This window comes from Anthonomus grandis, chromosome 14 (genome assembly GCF_022605725.1).
Source record: "Anthonomus grandis grandis chromosome 14, icAntGran1.3, whole genome shotgun sequence".
Taxonomy (NCBI): Eukaryota; Metazoa; Arthropoda; class Insecta; order Coleoptera; family Curculionidae; genus Anthonomus; species Anthonomus grandis.
In genome coordinates, this window is record NC_065559.1 from 5,362,131 (window position 1) to 5,383,788 (window position 21,658).

The window sequence follows — 21,658 nt, forward strand, 5'->3', positions numbered from 1 at the left end:
CGCTAAAGTTCTAATATTTCGTGTTGGAGGTTTGGAAGACCACTTGAACCTGTTCTTACCATAATAATAAGTATTCGATGGTGTTTCGATGATTGAAGGATCGGGCTCCTCTAATTCTGGATCTGAATCATTGGACATTTCTGATTCTGTTTGATGTTCACTTTCAATATAATCACCATCATCAACATCTGATAGCAGCTCTTCTAGTACATGTTCTTGTGGCTGAGTACCAGCATCATCATCATTTTCGTCTAAAGCTTCCAACTCCCTTAGCCAGGTACTAACAACGGTTTCGTAATTATCATCTAATGGATTCACCCTACTTGGGCCAAGTAAATTTGCCATCGGGATCTGACTGCAGAAAGGTTCTGTAACGCACGGCGGATTAGGCGCAAAAGAGTGGGGGTCACGAGCGATTAAAATTTCAGTATGAGTCTTCGGGACTCTAATTAAGGGTTATAGATAATATGTCGCCAGGGATGGACTAGTTCAAAAGTTTCATAGACTAATATATAAAATGTGTATTAGATGTTCATTAACTTATGATATTCAAAAATATTTTCAAATTTTACAGGTCACGTTGAAAGATGTTTTTAGCCCAAAATGCTATTAGTTATAATGATTGCTATTAGTTATAGTGTATATATGATGAGATGAACTTTGTTGATAATCCTGGGACGAAAAACTCAAAAACCAGCACAACTATGTTTTCCATTGCCGATGATGGAACATTACTGCATCCATCTATTGTATACAAGTCAAAACATTCCTATGATGGTTGAACAGAGGCGGGAATTGAAGAAGCAAAACATAATAGATGCTTGAGTAGCTATGGATTGACTGACATTTTTTGGAAGACTGGTTTAAAACAATTAACTAAGAAACTTGCGGGGCGTAAGATTTGAATAGGAGATAATTTAAATTTTCGTATTACCACTAATGTTGTGCAAGAATGTTAGAATAATGGAATTGACTTTAGGAGGAAGCGAGAAGCTCAGAGAATTTCTAATCTTTGTGAATGGCCTCCACCCTAAAATAGTTGAACATGAAAACAATCAGTGCTTGCCTTTCTTAGATCTCCTCTTAAAAAGGAACAACAATTCTATTGAGTTTGAAATTTTCAGAAAAACCAGTACGACAGACAACATCATACAATTCCATTCAAATTCACCTACAACCCACAAATTTGCTAGCTTTAATTCTCTGTTTTATAGATTATTCAACATCCCACTTTCCAGGGACGCCTTTAATAAAGAACTTAATATTATCAAACAAATTGCCTTAAACAATTCTTTTTCGTTAAAATCTATTCATAAATTATACAATAAATTTGTTAATAAATATAAGCTTTCATTTAATTTTATTCAAACAAATATTAAAGCTAATGTTACCTACAAATCTTTGACATATTTTGGTACAATCTCTGATATCTTGGGCCGTTTTTTCCAAAAATATAATGTAATTACCTCATTTAAAACTAGTAACACACTTAAAAGTCATATTGTTAAGGATAAGGTGGACCCGCTCACTTCATCGGGGATATATGAAATTAAATGCGTTGAAGGCCCCGCAGTGTACATTGGACAATCTGGCAGGAAAGTAGCAATGCGTATTAAAGAACATAAATTCCAGTTTGATAAACATATTAACACCGATATTGTAGTGAGCAAGTCAACTTTTGCCAACCACTTATTAGAAAATAGACACACTTTCCCGCCCGAAGAAAATATCAGAATTCTACATAAACGTGATAAAGGTAGAAAGCTCGATCTCTTAGAGACGATGGAGATTAATAAAGCCATAAAAAGTCCCGATTTTGTATGTGTGAACGACAAAATTACGGGACAGAATCATTTTATTTTTAACAATATTAACTGTACATCTCCATCGCCTACAACGAGTACCATTGCTACAGACGCAGCGCCATCCAATAACCAACTATAGAACTCCGCACCATCAGAATATAAAAATTTGCAACTAACTTAACTTCACTCTAGTAAATTAATGTGTTTTGTTATTGTAGATGTCACAATGTGTATTAATTATAAAATTTTTAATCTTTGTACCTATTTGGAATGTTTTGTTTGTATACAATTAGGGTTCGTTTACGTGTATGTGTATCGTCCTATTTTTGGTAAGGGAAAACCTTATTTTTTATTGTAATTTTATTTTAAATTAATAATTTTTTAAGGTCTGATGATGCCCTAACCGGGTGAAACATATGTAACCGTTATTTAAATTATATAGATGCTGTAGATTTTGAGTTTTTCGTTCCTGCTTTTGAAATCAATCAACTTTGGAAAAATGGAAACTAAAGCACTGGGAAGTGATTCCCAGAGCGGACTTTCCGAGGCTAAAATAAATTAAATATAATATTATTATTTATATTAATGGCTTTTCTTAAGATTTACCGATGACACGCAAATGTGTTGCCGCTTTATCTTAAGTAATAGCATATCAAGCAAATAATGTCAGGGAGCTCAGGCTTGTGCTAAATAAAGCGAAGAATGTGTGAAGAATTTAGGCTTATCCAAAAACTTTTGGTAATAAGCTTGCTTTACCTGCATAAAAATATGTTTATATTTTTTACTATATTTCATCAAAAAAGACTGACTGTCCAACAACTAAGTCCTGAAACTTTCTTAATAAAAGCAAATGTAATTTGGTAAGGTTTTATTGAAACCGCACAGTAAAAGGATGAAAATTTACAAATCAGTAAAAACAATGCGACTCCACATAAAAGTGCAAAAAGCCAGTACAACTTAACGTTTAATGAAAATCCATTTAATTATATTCGTAATCATCTAAATGTTTATAAAATAAATCCTACCACAAGCCAAATTTACTTAAAAAATCTGCCGCAATAGAGTTGCATTTTTTTTGCAGGTTTTTAATTATTTACCGAACCATCTAATATGTATAAGTATATAACAATGTTGAAGGTTACATCATAAGGTGCCTAATAATATATTTAACATCTTAATCACATTTAAAATAATTATACAGTACATAAATCGGTTTACACGTACGGACTATTCATTTAATTAGCACATCTAACTATAGCCGTACATAAACTTAAATGCGTTTCTCAACATGCACCGAACCAAGTATACGATTATTTTTGGCGACGAATTTTTTTTTAATAATCAAAATCGCATGCGAACAAATACTCAAAGTGTGTGTGTTGACATTTACCTAACACGATCAAGCTTTTTAGTTTTTTTTTTTAACTTAAATACTTTATGCAATATCCTTTATAAGGAGAAACTACACTCTATATGTTCTAGATTCAATTAAAAAATCCTACCTAAATTATAGAAGATTATCCCACTAAACTGATGACTGTTGTTTAGTTTTGGGTTTTAAAGCATTAATGACCGAACCAAATCGCATGAACGTCTAAAAGGACTCTCATATTACAGTGCTTGAATAAAATATAATTAAACGACATTTAAGCCAAGCAGTGAAATAAAATGAATCTTTTTTTTTTCAATTCCGTTATACATATCTCCTGTATGATGGTTAGAATGCACCCACCGAGTTTAGTGGAATAAGGAATATGCCTATCAGGAAAATCAAGCCGTTGCTAAAAATATCGCAAAAAATCCATATATAAAAACAATTTTTATAAAAAAAAAATATAACAAATCGCACATAGACTTGAATCCTAGCTTTTTGTCCAGTAAAGGTTTAGCGCCAAATGATGCATGATAATTTAATAATTTGGTTTAAGTGAGCGACAAGGTGAGGTCGGCTTTCAACTTTTTATTTCAATTAAAGTAGAGCGAATAGAGTTTACCCTCCAATTACCGGCTCATGAGTTTAGGCTTTTCAAATTTTAACATTTGTTCTTTAATTTCAAACCATTCTCTGTTAATAAAGAGACATTTTTTAAATCGTTTTAGTGATTTTTTTCACGTTAAATACTCAATTACTTTAATGTCCCGCTTCCTTGAGAAGAAGACTAGGCGAACACAACTTCCTTATCAAGCTTCAGGAAATTTAAAGTTTCAGTTTAAATCACGAAACGAGGATTCTTTATAGTTTAGTCTTACTTGGTAAAACAATTCTTAAGAACTTAATTATTTCCAACTCTATTTGATAAGAGCATTGTACTAGTGTTGGGTTGCTATTTAGCAGTCTGCTACTTTTCACTGCTATTTGGTTTAGTAGCAACGGCTATCTGCTATGAGTTTAAGAATCGCTGCTATTAAAATAGCAACTGAATTTTTTTACGCAGGCACCTCGGCAGCTGATTGTCTGGTGTCTCGTTGGTTGCAGCGGCACTAATATTTAGACTGCGACCTGCCACGAGTGCGATAGCCGTTGTGACGCGTGGAGTGTGGTGGTGGTGCAATGACTACGATGTGCGATTCGGCCAGTTTCTACTTTACAATTTACATCATATCCATAGAGTAATTAAAAGTATATATTTATAAAGTATAATTATTTTTAATATTCATTTCTCTATGATCATATCATAGCAAGCAAAGATTGTAGTCGTTTACGCATTAATAACCGGTGATTCCCCGCAGTCTGGGCTGTAAAGTATTACCAACTTAATATCAAGCGCTAAGACGCTTTCGAATTTATTTAGGGTCATCATTGATAACCGCATTTTATTAAACTGATTCCGACTGACGTCGACACCCATCGGTTTTTTCACCCATCTTTATGGTGCGGCGTCGGCGATAGCGTTATCGGAAAAAAGTCGGCTTTTAATATTTTAAAAATTAAGGAATAAAAATAAAAACTTTTAGCGATGTTTCTTTGTCCACTCGGTCTGTTTATAATAATTGTTCCTTTTGCAAATGCGCTCATGGCTTTTTACAGTATTTTACAGTTTAAAATTTAACAGTCTAAAGTTTACACTGTTTACAGCTAGGACTAGCTATGTACGACATGTACGTATCGAATAAAACTCAAATAGTACCTGCTATTAAATAGCACCTATTTTCGACTGCTATTTTTGATTCGCATTAGCAAAAGCATTTCCTATACGAAAATAGCAGGTTTGTCCCAACACTACGTTGTACAGTCCCGTAGCTGAAGCTTTATTGCAGGCATAAATAAGCCTAAACTTTCTGAACTGAAATATATTAATTACGTAATTCTAATAATGTTGAACTCAAATCGGCAATAAAAGTTGGACTATACTAGAGGGTATTCACTTTTAAGGTGTTCAAAAAAACGAGTAAAAATAGGCCGTTGTTCAATATATACAGTTTGTACCATTTTAATTTATAATTGGAAATAACTCAAGTTTTACACAAAAATGTCAGGGACGCATGAGCCGGAGTGAAAGATGTTTTGAGGACATGTGAAGGTCCAATTCGCAAACACTTAAAAAGAGTTCTTAACTCGGAAATAATTTTGGAATTCTTATAAATCTGCCCCCACAAACTAATCATTTGATTTTTTTGGGTGACATTAATATTAACGTATTTGATCCAGCCGAAAATGGCGTAAGTTTGTATTAAGATTGTTGGGGACTAATACATCGATCCATAAGTCCGCAAGGTAAGGCATGGATGGCGCCACTATTAAAAAAAGCATATTATTTTCGAAAGTGCTAACACTCGTATGACTCCTGGTAAAATTTGACGACAATCCACCCACTAGTGCTTGACTGGGAATTATTTATATGACGCTACTTTTTGATGGGAAAAAACATCGTTCAAGGACTGCAATAGCTTCAAGTGTTATCACAGTCAACGGTTGAAAAATACTTTCATAGAATATCTTGAAAAAGGTGAAACAATCAACAGCGATTAGTACATAGCGTCATTGGAGCTATTTTGTTTGAAGGATAAAATCTCGAAAGAAAATGACCTCACGACAATGCGCCATCAATCAGCACAAATCAACAAGTACGATGGCCAAATTGCATGAATTACGCTTCGAATTGCTTCCGCAACCACCGTATTCACCAGACTTGGCCCCCAGCGACTATTGGCTATTCTCAGACCTCAAAAGAACGCTCCAACGGAAGAGATTTGGCTTCAATGAAGAGGTGATTGCCGAAACTTGAGGCCAAGTATAAATCGTTTCGTACTTCTGGTATAGAAAAGTTGGAAAAGCGTTATAATGAGTATGTTACTCTTGAAGGAGACTACTTTGCCCGATAGAGTCGTATTTTGCAAAAAAAAAGGGTCACTGAAAGACAAACTTATTTACCGATGTGTTATTATCACCTGGCTAAAGTATTTAATAGTCTGCTCTATCTCAGCTTTCTCCAACCACATTTTTATGTCTACTTGTTTTATAGTATAAGTGTAAAATTAAGCTACACTCTTGCCTCTTCATTGTTGATGTACCTATTTATATTTGAATAAATATTATTATTATTATTATAAAGGAGTAAACGCAAACGGTAAAATGCTTTAAACAAACGTCATTTGGAACAAAAATAGCTAAACGTTTTAAGTCACATTTTTGACCCTTTTAACTTAAAAGCAACCAAAAAAATGTTACTCATATGCGCAAAAAAATTCGGGTCTGAAGGCAAACTAAATCTGTGAACATTAAGTTGGCTGAACCACGAGAAAAATCACCTTGAGAAACTCTAGTTTCAGCTCTTGCTTTGAGTCTTTCCAATTATAAATTAAAGTCTGTATGTAGTGAGTTAATTAAAAATGACCACTATCAAAACGATATTCAATTAGATGCGATTTTTCAAAAGTTACCCCATTATTAAAATCAAAATGTCGAAAACCGTAACTTTGGCAGCATCACTTGGCCCCTACTCCGTTTCTGGACAAACAAAGAAAAAAGAAAACCACACCCGACCGACCTAAACTTAACACCTCAACGAGAGAGCGACTCTTTATTGTTCCTCGTCGCCCAGTTCGTGCTTGATCTTGGAGAAGTCGAATTCCTCACCGGTGCCGCGCTTGAATATGTTGAGCACGTCCAAGCAGGTGGTTTCGAAGTGGGTGGTCGCGTCGTAAGATTCGGATATGAAAATCTGAGACTGTTGCCCGTCGTCGGTCGGTTCGTAGTAGTCGGAAATCGAGACGAATTTCTGACGGATCGGACCGAGCATGTCGAGGCCGCTCTTGATCTCCGCCTCCGGATTGTCGGTCTCGACGGTGGTCGATACCATCGCGATGAACCAACCTTTGGCGGCCACTTGGTGCGTGTAGCTTACCACGGAAACGTAGATGTCGGAGTGACGGTTTACCTGAAATTATTAAGAAGTAATTTATTTATTTAATCACAGTATCAACAACAAAAGCTATGTTGAAAACAATGGTTAGAGTCACTAGTTATGTATCTAAAAGTATTTGTTTCTTTTCTATAAATATCAAATTCTAATTTATTATTATTTTTGATGACAAGAGTATCTAAGAATGGAAGTTGGTTATTTGTTTCTTGTTCTAAGGTAAATTTAATAGATGGAAAACAGTTATTAAGTTGTTCTACAAAATTATCAATATTGCATTTGCTTTTGTCAAACACAGACACATCATCAAAATATCTTAACCAAACTCATGGGAAGTAATGGAATGTATTTTTTGCATTTAACTCAAAACGGTTCATAAAGAGCTCTGCTAGGAAGGGAGAGAGGCAATTACCCATGGCTGAACCTTCCAGTTGTTCATAGAATGAGAATAGAGAGTTCATAGTATTGAAAAATATTTTGTGACATACAAAGTGTTGTTAATTTAATTATCTCTTGGATCTTATCGAAACCATTACATTCCAGAAGTTCAATCGGATATTTAAAGGTTTCTGGTTTGGGAATGCTTGGGAACAAAGAAGATACATCGAAAGAAACAAGAATTTCATTTTCACTTAGGATTAAATTACTGACTTTTGAAATAAACTGTTGGCTGTTTTTGACTGAAAAACATTCATAAGGTAATGTCTCAAACTGCTTTACTAAAAACTTTGAAATGTTGTAAGTTGGAGATCCTATAGTGGAGACAATTGGTCTCATTTTATTGCCAGGTTTATGGATTTTTGGTAAACAATATAATTTTGGAATTGCTGGGTTTGAAAGTTGTAACTTGGATTTTTCTGAAGAGGAAACAAGATTTTTGCAGTCATTTAATGCTGTCTTAGCCTGTGAAATCATTTTTCATAAAGGGTTTTTAGAAATCTTTTTATATGGGTCATTTTCAATAAGATCATCAATTCTTTTAAAATATTCTGGTTTGTCTAAAATAACAACTTTGTTTCCCTTGTCAGCTTTTAAATAGAAACAATCTTTTTCTCTCAGTCGTTTACCAATATTAGAACCCGATGTGTTTTTTAATTTAGTAAGATTCTGGCAAGTACTGAATTGATGATTCAACAGTTACTACAATCTCCTCCAGGTTGTTTTTGCAATTTGAAACTGGTGCAAAGTTTAGACCCTTATCGAGAACATCAAGTTCTTTCTCATTAAATGACTGAGAGGATTGATTTTCAACGATATTAATGGATTTTTCCTTTTGTGGTTTATCCTTTGCACTCACTAACTTTTTTAGTTTTTTGTTTAGTGAAGAAAATTTGCTAATGTATTTGTGGTTAATAACCTCACACATATTTCTTTGAAAATTGCTCCATGCTTGATACTCTAAAAACAGTTTGTCTAAAAGTAAGTTTTGGCATAAAAAAATTGTGTATGCTTCTAATTCTAAAATGCTATGTTTACTATATAAATGTTTGATTTCTAAATCCAGCCATTTTTGCTTAGCAAAAACTTCAGCCTTTTTGGCAAATTGAGATTTACTACATCAATAAACTTTGGAAAAACTGAAAGGTGTTTGCAAGATTTTGGAAACCAAACATCTGCATTAATTAATCTAATTTTAGTACTTATCTAATAAAAAGTACTAAAATTAGATATTATAAAATAAAATAAAGAGTTTTGGTTAGTGGTAAAACTGTCTCATAATTTGAGCATCACACCAAAGGTTCCAACTACAGGACTAAAAGTATACCAAATTAATTAAAAAAAACAACTAAACACTAGAGTAAAATGTACCAACCAAGTCATATCTGACATTTAAATAACACACTCTAAATATTAAAATAATGAGGTAAAAATGATTAGAATTGCATGATTAAGAATATTTAAAGTTAATACAAAAACGTACGGCCACTCGAAATTCTCTTACAACAGGATTTAAAAAAAAACGTAAGAGAAACAGGATGTTATGCTGATTTAAGTTTATTCGTGATGAGTGTCCTAAATTGATTGAGGCTAGTCGAGTTAATATCTATATCTGAAGCATATAAATTAAAATAATAGCAGAGTTCATATATGAGTGAGTTTTTGTAAAGGTTTGTACGTGCGGGAGAGCAACGCTCGTTTTGTGTACGAGAGTATTTCCGTAACAACAATTCGGCCACCATTGTACGCCGTAGATATCGGGCACATTTTGCTTTGCATGACATTAACCAGTGCCCAAGCCCACAGCTGATCGTAAAATGGGTACGTAAGTTTAACGACACCGATTCGACGTTAAATAAACGAAATTTGGGTCGGCCAAGGACAACGAGAGTTCCCGAAACGGTTGCTCGGGTGAGAGCGTCTATACGCCAAGAACCGACCTTGTCTTCTCGCAAGCGCGCAGCGGCATTAAACGTCTCCAGATCGTCGGTGCTGCGAATTCTTCACAAAGATTTAAACATGCATCCTTACAAAATTCAATTAGTGCAGGAATTAAAGGAAAATGACCCTCCTGCAAGACTTTTGTTCGCCAACGAAGTAATGAATCGATTTCAGCGATTCAACAACATTTTTTTCTCCGATGAGGCTCATTTTCACCTAAATGGTCATGTGAACACCCAAAATTGTCGCTACTGGTGCGCAACAAACCCGCAGCAAAAACATCAAAGGCCCCTGCATAGCCCAAAGGTCACGGTTTGGGCTGCAATGTCAGGATCAGGAATAATCGGTCCCTATTTTTTCGAAGACGCTCGAGGCAACGCAATTACCGAAAATTCGCAGCGTTCATAGACATGCTTCAAACATTTTTCGCTCCCGCCCTTCAGGAGTTTGAGGGATACAATCGAAACACGTGGTTTCAGCAGGACGGTGCCATCTGCCACACCTTCAACCTGTCTTTGCCTATCGTTCAGGCGCTTTTTCCCAATAAATTAATGTCCCGAAGAGGGGACATTCGGGGGCCCGCCCGAAGCCTGGACCTGACTCCCTGCGATTTTTTTTTTGTGGAGATACCTTAAGAGTAAGGTGTACAGCTACCAACCCGCCACCCTGAATGATCTAAAGGCCAATATCCAGCAAGCAATTGAAGCGATAACTCCAGAAACTTGCCAACGCGTTATTGAAAATTTTAGGGCTCGGCTTGAGGAGTGCCAGGAAAGAAATGGGGCACATTTGGACAACGTAATTTTTAAGACATAAATTTCCCAAGTTTTCTGTTAATTTTAAGAATAAATTTGTTACAATTGATCAACGGGTTTTTTTTTTTTTAATTTAATTTTATAAAATTAACAACTTTCTGGACCACCCGATTGGCAACATCAAGCTAACAAAAAGATGGGGGCTGACATCAACACTAAGCTCCTTGGTGGTTCAAGCAATAAAGCTGGAAATCTTTTGGACACTGTCAACCTTGGACAAAAGTCCTTTTGTTCAGTCACTCTTTCTAGTTTCACATCATTTAACAGACTATTGAGGGCAAATGACATGCAAGCACACTTACTGACATTTAATTTAAAGCTATGAATGTCACACCAGTTAGCAACATCAGAGAAATCATTTTGTAAGTTGTGACAGTTTTCAATGCAGTCAATCTGTAAGAAACACTTGAAATAATCAGAAAGTAGAAGACCCTTTGCTTTTTTAATTTTGCATATTAAGCCGTTAATGGCCGCCAAAAATAAAACATTGAAACCCTGAGGAATCCAGAGGTGCTCTTAAAGATAAATGACCTAGATCTCTTAATCTCAACGTATTGGAACCTCTTACTCAAGTATGACCTAATTAATTCAATAATGTATGTAGCTGCATCTAAGTCTTGACAAAGATTTTACAATTATGCAGTGTCTCACTCTATCAAAAGCCTTTTCCATGTCAGTATACATATAACGTCAACTTGTGATTTTTGTTGATAGCTTCATGAACATATTGACAAAAAACGGTGAGATTTGTCAAGGTAGATGTTCTTGTTAAAAACCCGTGTTGACATGAAGTAATGCGGCCTGAGATGTCATAAAATAGACGCTCAAAGATAAGTTATTGTTATTATCCTAAACACTTCTTAGATACAAAAATTCAAAGTCAAAAATGCTTTATTAGACCAAAAAACATACATATTTTCATTGAAAAGCATAGGTAAGGCTAAAAAACTAAGCTGAGAGTAAGAGAGAAAGCTAAAAAATATAAATAAAACTTTACATATAAAAGGTACACTACAAAAAACACAAAACACTATCTATCACTGAGTCATCCTCATAGAATTCCTCCACTCTATAATAAGCCTCGACTAGGAGTTCTCTCTTCAACAGTCCACGAAAGATCTTAAGGCATGAAACAGTTCTCAGAGCAATGGGTAAATGATTATACAATTTACGTTCCTCATATATCAATGATCTCTTGACCAATGCGCTTTTTGGCTTTGGACAATGTAAATTAGAGGCCTGTCGCGTCACATATCGTTGATTAGTGCCTTGGATACGAATACGGTTTTTAAAAATAAGAGATGAGGTTTCCAAAGCAAAGAGAGATGTCAATGTTAAAATTCTCTGAGCCACAAAATGAGGCCTATAAGATTCTCTCTGATTGATGTTAACTAGAAATTTAAGTGCCTTTTTCTGAAGGATGAACAAAATAGTGAGAAGACCTCGGTTAGTCCTATCCCAAAATGGAATGCCATATCTAAGATGCGGCTCAAAGAGGCTAAAATAAACGGTACGTGCAAGATCCTGACCCAATTAATTCCTAGTAGCTCTTATTCCTGTGTCTTAAATCTGTTATACCCACTCCCTGCCACAGTATGGAAGTATTGTCAGCAAAGAGAGCAAAAATGCCAGAGATATTCAGGTAGATTAGATCGTTTATATAAAGGAGAAATAAAACCGGTCCCAGGACAGAACCCTGTGGGACTCCACATTTGATGTTTAGTGAAGAAAACCTTAATCCAGAGTTTACAACTGCTACCTTCAAGGTAGCTTTCAGATCAGGACAGAGCGATACCTCGGAACCCGTATCTCTCCAGCTTAGACATCAGTATTCCATGATCCACACAATCGAATGCTTTGGACAGATCACAGAACACGGCTACCGATGTGTTACCATCATTCACGCCAAAGTAAACCATCTCCAAAAAGCTGTAAATAGCATCTTGAGAGCTCCTTGTCGACTGAAACCCAAATTGTTGAGATGTTATCAAATTAAATGAGTAAAGATTTTCCCACATTCTTTGCTTTACCAATTTTGCCAGAACTTTGGAGAGAGCTGGAAGTAAAGAAATTGGAAGTGTTACCAGAGTCACCTTATATAGAGGACGAAAACAGACCCCGGGACCAAGACGCACTAATACAGGCAAATAGAGCATCCAGAGCATTGACACATAAATGAAAGAGAACCTCAGCAGAAATTTCACTTGATTTTTTGCCCTTAATCTTTGAAATCACTTCCCCAATTTCTTCCATATTAGTGTCGAAAAAAGTAAACAAACCACTACAGGATAATTTTCGTGTCAAGTTATTGGCCAAATCACAATAGAAATTGTTAAGACCATCGGAATCCATATATAGGATTGTTGCCCCTAGCTGCAGACTTAATGCGAAACTTACTTATTATTTCCCAACTTTCTTCTTCTTTTAAAAAACCTTTTACTATAGTACGCATTTTTGGCAGCTCTGATAAGTCTCCTATATGTGCCGCGGTATCTATTGCAGTAGCAAGTAAATGAGTGATTATCACTAGATTTTCTTAAATAATTTAAGTAGCTAATGGTATTCTAAAAGCTTCTCACAGGGTCAAAATTGGAATCTGTTCTGCCAATTTGCTCCAGCGCATAAGGAAGAAAATCTCACTAAAATAGCCGAATTAAAGACTACGGGTGGTCTTAGTATCTTGTTATAGTTTCAATATCCTACAACTCACTGCCTCATGATCAAATACACGTTACATTGACCAGATTTGTACAAAAATAGTCATTATTGTGGATTCGAGTAGGATCGTCAATTTCCATAGTAAGACTACAACCATTCAGCAGGTTTACAAGCCGAGTAGTGTTAACAACCTTTTTATCTAAAAAGTTTATATTAAAATCTCCCGCCAAAATAATTTTAGATGAGTAAGAAATATTTGACAAAAGCAAACCTAGACGTTTAAGCATCCCAAAGACAATCGATACACACATATTATATACAGTTTATACACTTATTTCGCAGACATTCCGTATATATAAAATAAACATTCAGACTCAGATTAGAAGACTAATCAACAGAATAAAGTCGAAATTTGTTTATAATTCACATACCTGTTTCTGGGGAATGATAATCTGCGTGGACAAGGCGTCCTTGGTATTTGGAATGGGATGATCTAAGAGGCAAATGCAACGGATCACTTGGCCCTTCTTGCGTACACGGTCTGGGACGTAGGTGGGATCACAATACACCTAAAAATTGACACATTGATGAAGACGAATTATTTTTTTTTTGGCACAGTGAGATTTTCGAGACAGTTGAGAAGTTTACTTACTTGTTTGCATTTAGCGATTTCGTTGCCAGATCGCACACCAACCACTTTTCCACCTTCGCCTAAGACAATCTCATCTATAGGCTTATCCAGCATGTAAGTGCCTCCGTAGATGGCGGATAAACGAGCAAATCCTAAGGGAAAAAAGCGTTTAAATTTGTGGTAACCACCTTATTAAAAAACCAGAATAAAGAGATATCTTATTTGGCAATTAAAATGGTAGCAACAACTTAGGTATACATTTATATACACTTTTTGGATTGTATGTATATCTATAAACATAAATGACATGCTAACTCTTATAATTATAATCTTATAATTATAATAACTCTTATAATTATTATATTTAGTAACTCTCTGTATGACTGCTACCTATATAGATAATATTTTTTCAAATATGCCTCATTGCTTGTATACCAGAGTTTCTCCTATATTTTACTCCGATCATAGATATCAAATTTGTAAATTTTAATTTGCTAGTTTAAAAACTAATTTACCTGAGTATGTACATAAGAGAAACTTTGGTAACAAAAAAATATATATCTAACTTTGATTGACAGATAGAAGCCAATAATTCCCAGAATAAATTTTCTGCTTTCTATAGTACATTACTTTATCACTATAATTCATATTGAGATGAAATCGATCGAAAGACGTTTATACAAAACACAACGTAGCGAAAGATTGACTAATGCAGAGAATTTATCCAGGGAAAGGTGATTGACTAATGCTGTGTGTTTATGATGATGAAGGTAACATTGTCTCAGACACTTTATTAAACTGTAATGTTTTTAATAATATTTTTCTAGAAATCTCAAAAAACTCTCTTTTACCAAATCCCAACAAGATACCCAATAAAATCCCAACAAGATTAAAAATGGAGAATTTCCAAATCTTATAAAAATATCAAAATGCATACTATATTTAAAAAGAACTAAAACTATAGACCTGTATGTGTTCAAAGCCAAATCTCTAAAATTTTTAAGTTGTGTTATTCAGAAACATTAATTTTCTACCTTGAAACACGCACAAACTGTTTGATAATCGTCAAAATGGTTTTTGTAAAAATAAATCTACTTCCACAACTATTATAGAGGATCTACAGTTTGTGAATGATGCATTGGCTGGGAAAGATCTATCGTTGGACTAGTCGAGTGTTTGACACAATTGATCACAGTTTGCTGTTGAAAAAGCTCTATGCATATGGGGTAAAAGGAGTTGCTCTATACTGAATTTAAACATACTGCCATGGAAGGCAACAGACAGTTGCTATTGATAAGGTTAAGTCCTATCTAGAAGGATGTAGCATAGGTGTCACTTATTCTTTATTATATTTATTAGTGGCATACAGGATCTCTGTGATGATTGTTTGTATGCGGATAATACTAATATTTTAATAAGCAATGGTAATTGTATTGCCAAACTATCAGAAGACTGTAACATTGTGTCAAATAAATTTCATGAATATTATGTGTGAATAATGGCCTTATACTAAACACCAGCAAAACTATATTTAGGCAACTATTTCCCAAAAACACTACCACAAATTATGATCTTCTAGTTAAACTAGCAGGCAAAACAATAAAAGCTCGTCAAGTGTAAAGTTTCTTGGGCTCAATGTTGATCAGAAATTCACTTTTTTTAATTTTCTTAATTAGGCAGTTAAGAAATAATGTTAATGTAGAAATACTGAGAAAGGGGCTTGTGCAGTCTACTTTACAGTATGGTTTAATATTTTGTGCCTCATCAGCACATATCAATACAGATATTTTAAAAAAATACAATTTTCTTTCTTACCCTCCCTTGTTTAGATATCCCATTAATAATGGTATTTGTTAAACAAAATGAATCAAATGTTTATAAACATTGCACCAGTCATCAGTATTCAACAAGGGGGGCACAGAATTCAATTCTTCTATACTGCAAATTAACTGTTAGCCAGAACGCACCTTCATGTACCCCTAGTACAGTGTCTGAACCAAATGAAATGTATATTGAAAGAGTACAACTTCAACAAATTTGTAATTGAATCTAGAGAGTTCCTGATTGGACATACATTTTATTTGGTTCGGGAATTTTTGGATTTCAGCAAAATAGTAGAGATTAGAATCTCCACTGTATTGTTTTTTTATTACAAATTTTAATGTAAGTATTTTGTTCATTATTTGCTAGTCATATAAATTACAGTAAGTTCTTTCCTGTGATTTGCTATGGTTTCATTGATCAAGATTTGTTTTTTTTTCTCAAATACCAAATATAATATCTCTAGACCATTGATCTTATAAATATAATCATATATGATCTCTAAGCAATTTAATTTTATATTAAATGACTTCCTGGTATTTCCTTTCTAATGTGATTTACATTAATGGTGTGTTATAATAGTAGATGTGCACATTAATGTATGGTAAATCATATGTCATAAAGCAAAAATAGGAACTACTAGGGAAAATCATATTCCTTTTTTTACTGTGACTGGCAAAACATATTTGATTTTAAATTCTACTTTAATTTCTATTCTGTTCTACTTGTGCTGAAATTGTGGAACAAGTAGAAAAATCACTGAATAACTTAAGCTGCCTTTAAAAGTATGTCAAGAGAAAAAATTAAAACCAATTGGGTGGTTTGCACACAATCTAAGAATCTTGAATTACTGGGTTATTTAAGAACCAAAAAATTAAACACAAAAGTCAACTTAAGCAGAATAAGTTTTTTGTCAAGAGTTTTGTTAAAAGTTGATTCAATATTCAGACTTTAGTACGCTCCCCTAACCCAGTGATTCACATAAAAAAATGCCTACTCTACAAAATATTTATCGAGAAACACTTAAAACCATTACCAAACCATCACATTAACGACTTGAAATCATATTAAAAAAGACATTCACTTTTATGGTCTACTAAGAAAGCGTTGACCTTAACTCTCTGGTCGGTAAATGAAATTTAATGGTAATGATTAATAAAATGTAATTTTTTACACTATACAAGAAATAAATGAGATCTGTATTGATCTGTACAGTGGCAACATGTAATAGAAACAATAAAACAATGTTAAACAAAATAAGTGTTTTCTTCATTATGGCATGACATGTTACTTGTATGATTGAAAAATAGATCAGTAACCTAGGAAGAAAAAGACAAGAATATTACATGGGACTACTTAAGAAAGGTTAAATTATATTTGGAATTAAAAAATAAATATTTTTATCAAATAAACCGATGAAAGTCAGTGTATTTTTTCCACTCAAAGATGAGATAAAACAGGAGATTTTGTATTTATTTTGTTCTCAGAAAACGCATTGTCACTATAAAATTGCTGTTTTAGAATTTACATAAAACAAAATAAGAAAAAGTACTTTATAAACAGTATTTATGGATATCACAGCCCAAATTACGGATTAAACAATATTTGTATGACATAAACAATAATTCCTTTTTTTATGTTAAAATCCTTATTCCTCTAACTTTTTAAATCTTAAAAACTGTATAATAAATAAATAAATAAATACATACCTTGTGGCAGTTCTCCCAATCCATACATGGGATATAAATATGGACTCTTTCCATATCTAGCCAAAGAATCAGAATACAACTTGATCCGTGTAATAGTTTCAAGAGCAGGGCGATTTAAATATTCATCGTCCCTGAAGAGAGCAAGTGCATGTCCGGTGAAATCTTGAGTATTTTTGTCTAAGCCGAATTTTTCGTATAGCGCCCCCATATTCTGCGTTCTCGGATCGAAGTCTTTCCATGTTTTTGGATCGTCTTCGAGGAAGTCCTGTACGTAGATCAAGAAGTTGCGGAATCTGCGTTTTTCGAACATGCCCATGAGGTCAGAGGCGAGCGCTTCTTTTTGATCGACAGGAACCTAAATAAACATATTTGTATAGAAATGAAAATTGATAAAAGACTATCACCAAGTAATAGTTAATAAAAGCATAATTATACACTTTTAAATTTGATAATTACTTAGTTTTTAGACTTCAAAAGCTGTAAAGAATTTAGTCATTGTGTTTTTTTTTAAATAATTTTTCATTGCAGTGTGCACATTTCATTGATGTAGCAGGTTTATATGTTTTATCTGGAAGCAAATAGATCAATTTTTTATTAATATATCTCAAAAACAACTAGCTTTAACTAGACATATGTAAGTTTTACTCAATGCGATATGGATTATACTGTATATAAAAAAGACTAAATTCAATATGGTTAAAAAATTGGAAAGATGTCCTTTAAACTAAGTGTCAATGTTGCAATTTGTTTCTATATTAGTTTACAATATTTTTTCAATTTTTTTTTAATATATTTATTTAATTTATTTTTTTAATAGACGGGATCAACCCCATTACATAACTTAAAATAGCTAAAATACAAATATGTGTTTACAGGCAAACCAACATAAAATCAACAGAAGAGTTTACACAATCTCTCTAATTTGATTCCTAAAACTAGACAAGCCAATGCCCACAACTTCAATATCCTCATGGTTGATAATATTTAAGGTTCCTTCGATAGGGGAGTGAGTGACATAGTTGGTACTGTGAAAAGGCAAAGCAAATAGTCGGTTTCGTCTCAAGAGTCTTGGGGGGACATTGAAGCTAATTCTACCGAGAAGGTCGGGGCATAGTCAGACCATTAAGAAGCTTAAATACAAAGGTTAAATCACCACGAATATGTCTTTCTTTCAATGTTGTCATAGCCAGCACTTCCCGTGCATCATCATAAACATGATCGTTCGGTATTTCCAAATTTAATTTAAATAGACAAAATCTTAAAAACTTATTCTGAATCCTTTCAAGGGCCAGACAGCTGTTCATGTAATAGGGGGACCATATCATTGAGCCATACTCCAATAAAGAAACCACCAAAGACATGTACACTCTCTTACAGGTCTCGACTGATAGCTCTCTACAGTTACGAAGAACAAAACCCAGAACCCTGGAGGACTTAACCACTATATTATTTATGTGTATATTAAAATTTAAATGATCGTCAAAATAAACGCCAAGATCCTTGATTGTATCAGAATACTGAACAGGGCTTCCCTCTATATTGTATGATGTTACAACTTTTTTACTTCTTTTGTGAAAACTAATATAATTACATTTCTTTATGTTTAAGAATAAGATATGGTTGACACACCAATCATTATTCAGGTCATTCTGTAACCAAATTTGGTCTTTGGGAGTCTGGATTACTCTATAAAATTTCAGATCATCTGCAAACAATAAAAAGGCACTATTTTCAAAACATGTAGCTATATATTTAATGAAAATAGAGCAATGGTGAGCAGTGTCCACCCTGAGGTACATCAGAACATACATTGATATTGCTGGATCTAGCACTACCCAATCTAACCTGCTGAGTCCGGCCTGACAAGAAGCTTGTGAACCAGGCAACTATATGATTGGAGAAACCAAACACTCTAAGTTTCTCCTGCAAGATTCTGTAATCGACTCTATCAAAAGCCTTGGAGAAGTCTGTAAATCACATCCATCTGACATCCCCTCTCCAAAGCATCCAACAGATCCTGCTGATAGATCAACAAGTTAGTGATCGTAGATCTGCCCGAACTAAACCCATGCTGCTGACTGTGCAACAGCTCATTGCAATAGAAATAAATTTGGTCGTAGATAAGACAGTCCAACGGTTTTGGAATCGCCGACTGGATGCAAACGCCCCTATAGTTGCCTATTTGTTCATTATCATCTGATTTAAATATTGGTACTACAAAACTATGCTTCCATAATGACGGAAAGAGTGCTGAGCCAAGGGATTTCTGAAAAAGGAAGAATAGAGGGCGAGAAACAGTACAGACATATTTTTGTAAAAAATAGTTTGGTATCCCATCAGGACCTGAACTAACTTTGGCCTTTAATTTTAAAATACAGTTGGGGATTAGGAATTGTCATATTTTCTCCCACCTGTTGACCCATATAATAGTTGTTATTTTTATTTATATTAGTATTGTAGACAGTTAAAAAAAACTAGGCAAAACCCTCCGCTATCTGTTTGCAACCAGAAAATTCATTATCACCATAATACATTGAATTTGGAATTTTATTTACTGCCTTCCTATTGTTGAGGTGATACCAAAAGCTTTTTGGGTCAGTACACAGTAATTGGTCTAAACTTGAAATATAATCACGGTAGCAAATATTCATTAAAGTTTTGCACCTCGCCCTCAGATTAGAGAAAGTGACATAATCAGATTGATCATGAGTACTGATGTAATTCTTGTGAGCAATCTTCTTCTGTGTAACTAGATATTTAAGTTCACCCGAGAACCACTTGGGAAAATCAGATGTCTTATATCTTTTGAGAGGAACAAAAAGGGCTATTGCCATGTTTAAAATGTGATAGAATTGAGAGACAGCTATGTTAATATCAGTTGTGTTCAGTATTGTAGTCCAGTCAATTCCAGACAAGTAATTATTAATGCCATCATATTCATGCCATCATATACTTAAATAAATCAACTCTATCATTGTGACATGGGTGATATATTGTTAAATGTGTAAAATAAAAGAGTTTCTAGTCTTCTTCTGAAGATTCTAAAAAAATAATAAGCTGTGCTCTACTCAATTGCTATATTTTTTTTTTGTTGAAAAAAAATGCTTATTGATTACATTCATTATAATAATAATTAACAATTTAATTTTATTAAATCTCACTCAGTGCTTTGATAACATTGAATGTATGAAAGTTGCACTTAATTACTATAATATAGATATAACATTGGATTATATAGACCAATACTAGTTTTGCTCTGTCCTAAATATAAATTTGTGTGTGATCTTGTACTATGAATATGAATTTCATTATCTACTTGTGAATTTGTATTTATATATAATTTTGCATTGTTCTGCTACAGTTTCTAGCTTTGATAAATCTTATTCCAGATATTAAATATTTGTAGATATAAGATAATTATAATTAAATAAGATTTAAAAAAATTTATTTTGTATTATTTGCATTTCATTGAATTTTGTTTTTCCACATGTTCGACAAATAGGTAATAAATATCTTAAGTGTGAAAAGAAAAAAGCAGCATATACTGTTGAGAGATAAAATTTTTACACTTAAATAATAGGATTTATTTTATTTATGTGTATTTTCCTATTTAAGCATTCATCCATGATAAGACCTAAATCCATGAGAGATGACACTTTTTCCAATAGTAGATTATTCATTTGTTAATTTAATATTATTGATTAGTATTTTTTTGTTCAATAAATGGAGAAATAAGTCTGCCATATGATTTACATTTCCTACCTTAAAAATGGGTGTTACCATTGATAATCTTTTCCATTGAAGTTTCAAAGTGGAGGAATCAATTAAAAGTAATAGTGGTAATACATGCATGCAAGTACGTGTTGATAGTTATTAGCAATAAAATAAGTGAAGAAATACTTTTAAAAAAAATTAAGTGTTTAATTAGTTAATTTTGACTTACAGAATATATTATATAAAGAATGATGATTATTGCTTTAGGGCATTTACATTGGTTCAATATAAAACATTACCTTAGAAATCTTTCCTGCTTTGTAAACATAGCTGCCCTCAATGCTCTTGAACTCCAAGTATCTGGTCACACCAGTGTGAATCAGGAGTTTTACCAAAGAGCCATTGGCCATCAAGAATTTCGGAATCAAATCGACGTTCCAGTCCCTGCCTCTGCCGTAGCTCTCGTCCGGTGGTGGAGCGCCGAACTTGGAGAAGAGCTCCTCCAAAGGGCAAATTGAGGCGGATTCTCCTCCATAGTATTTATTACGGTCGACATGTAAGACCTTTTTACCCGATACCGAGAGCATCCCGCTTATTATGCACTCTTTTAATCCCGTGCCCAAAACGATCGCGTCGTATTCTTCATCCATGTTGAGGTTTTCAGTAGTTTTCGCGAAAAATTAATTGAAAATTTCCGATACAAACTGGGTTGGGAGATAAAGAGAAATTTGCCGAAAATTGAAACGTCAGTACGTCAAATCGTCAC

General features: G+C 33.8%; 1 protein-coding gene across 1 annotated transcript; it reads right to left on the reverse strand.

The window, feature by feature from the left end:
• Positions 1 to 2,658: 2,658 nt before the first annotated feature.
• On the reverse strand, positions 2,659 to 21,658 carry LOC126744443 (rab GDP dissociation inhibitor alpha). The gene is made up of 5 exons (XM_050451869.1): positions 21,192 to 21,658; positions 17,179 to 17,533; positions 13,670 to 13,800; positions 13,449 to 13,586; positions 2,659 to 7,183 (listed from the first exon to the last, which is right to left on the reverse strand). The coding sequence occupies exons 1-5, from the start codon at positions 21,540 to 21,542 to the stop codon at positions 6,827 to 6,829; spliced, it is 1,332 nt and encodes a 443-aa protein (XP_050307826.1). The 5' UTR covers positions 21,543 to 21,658; the 3' UTR covers positions 2,659 to 6,826.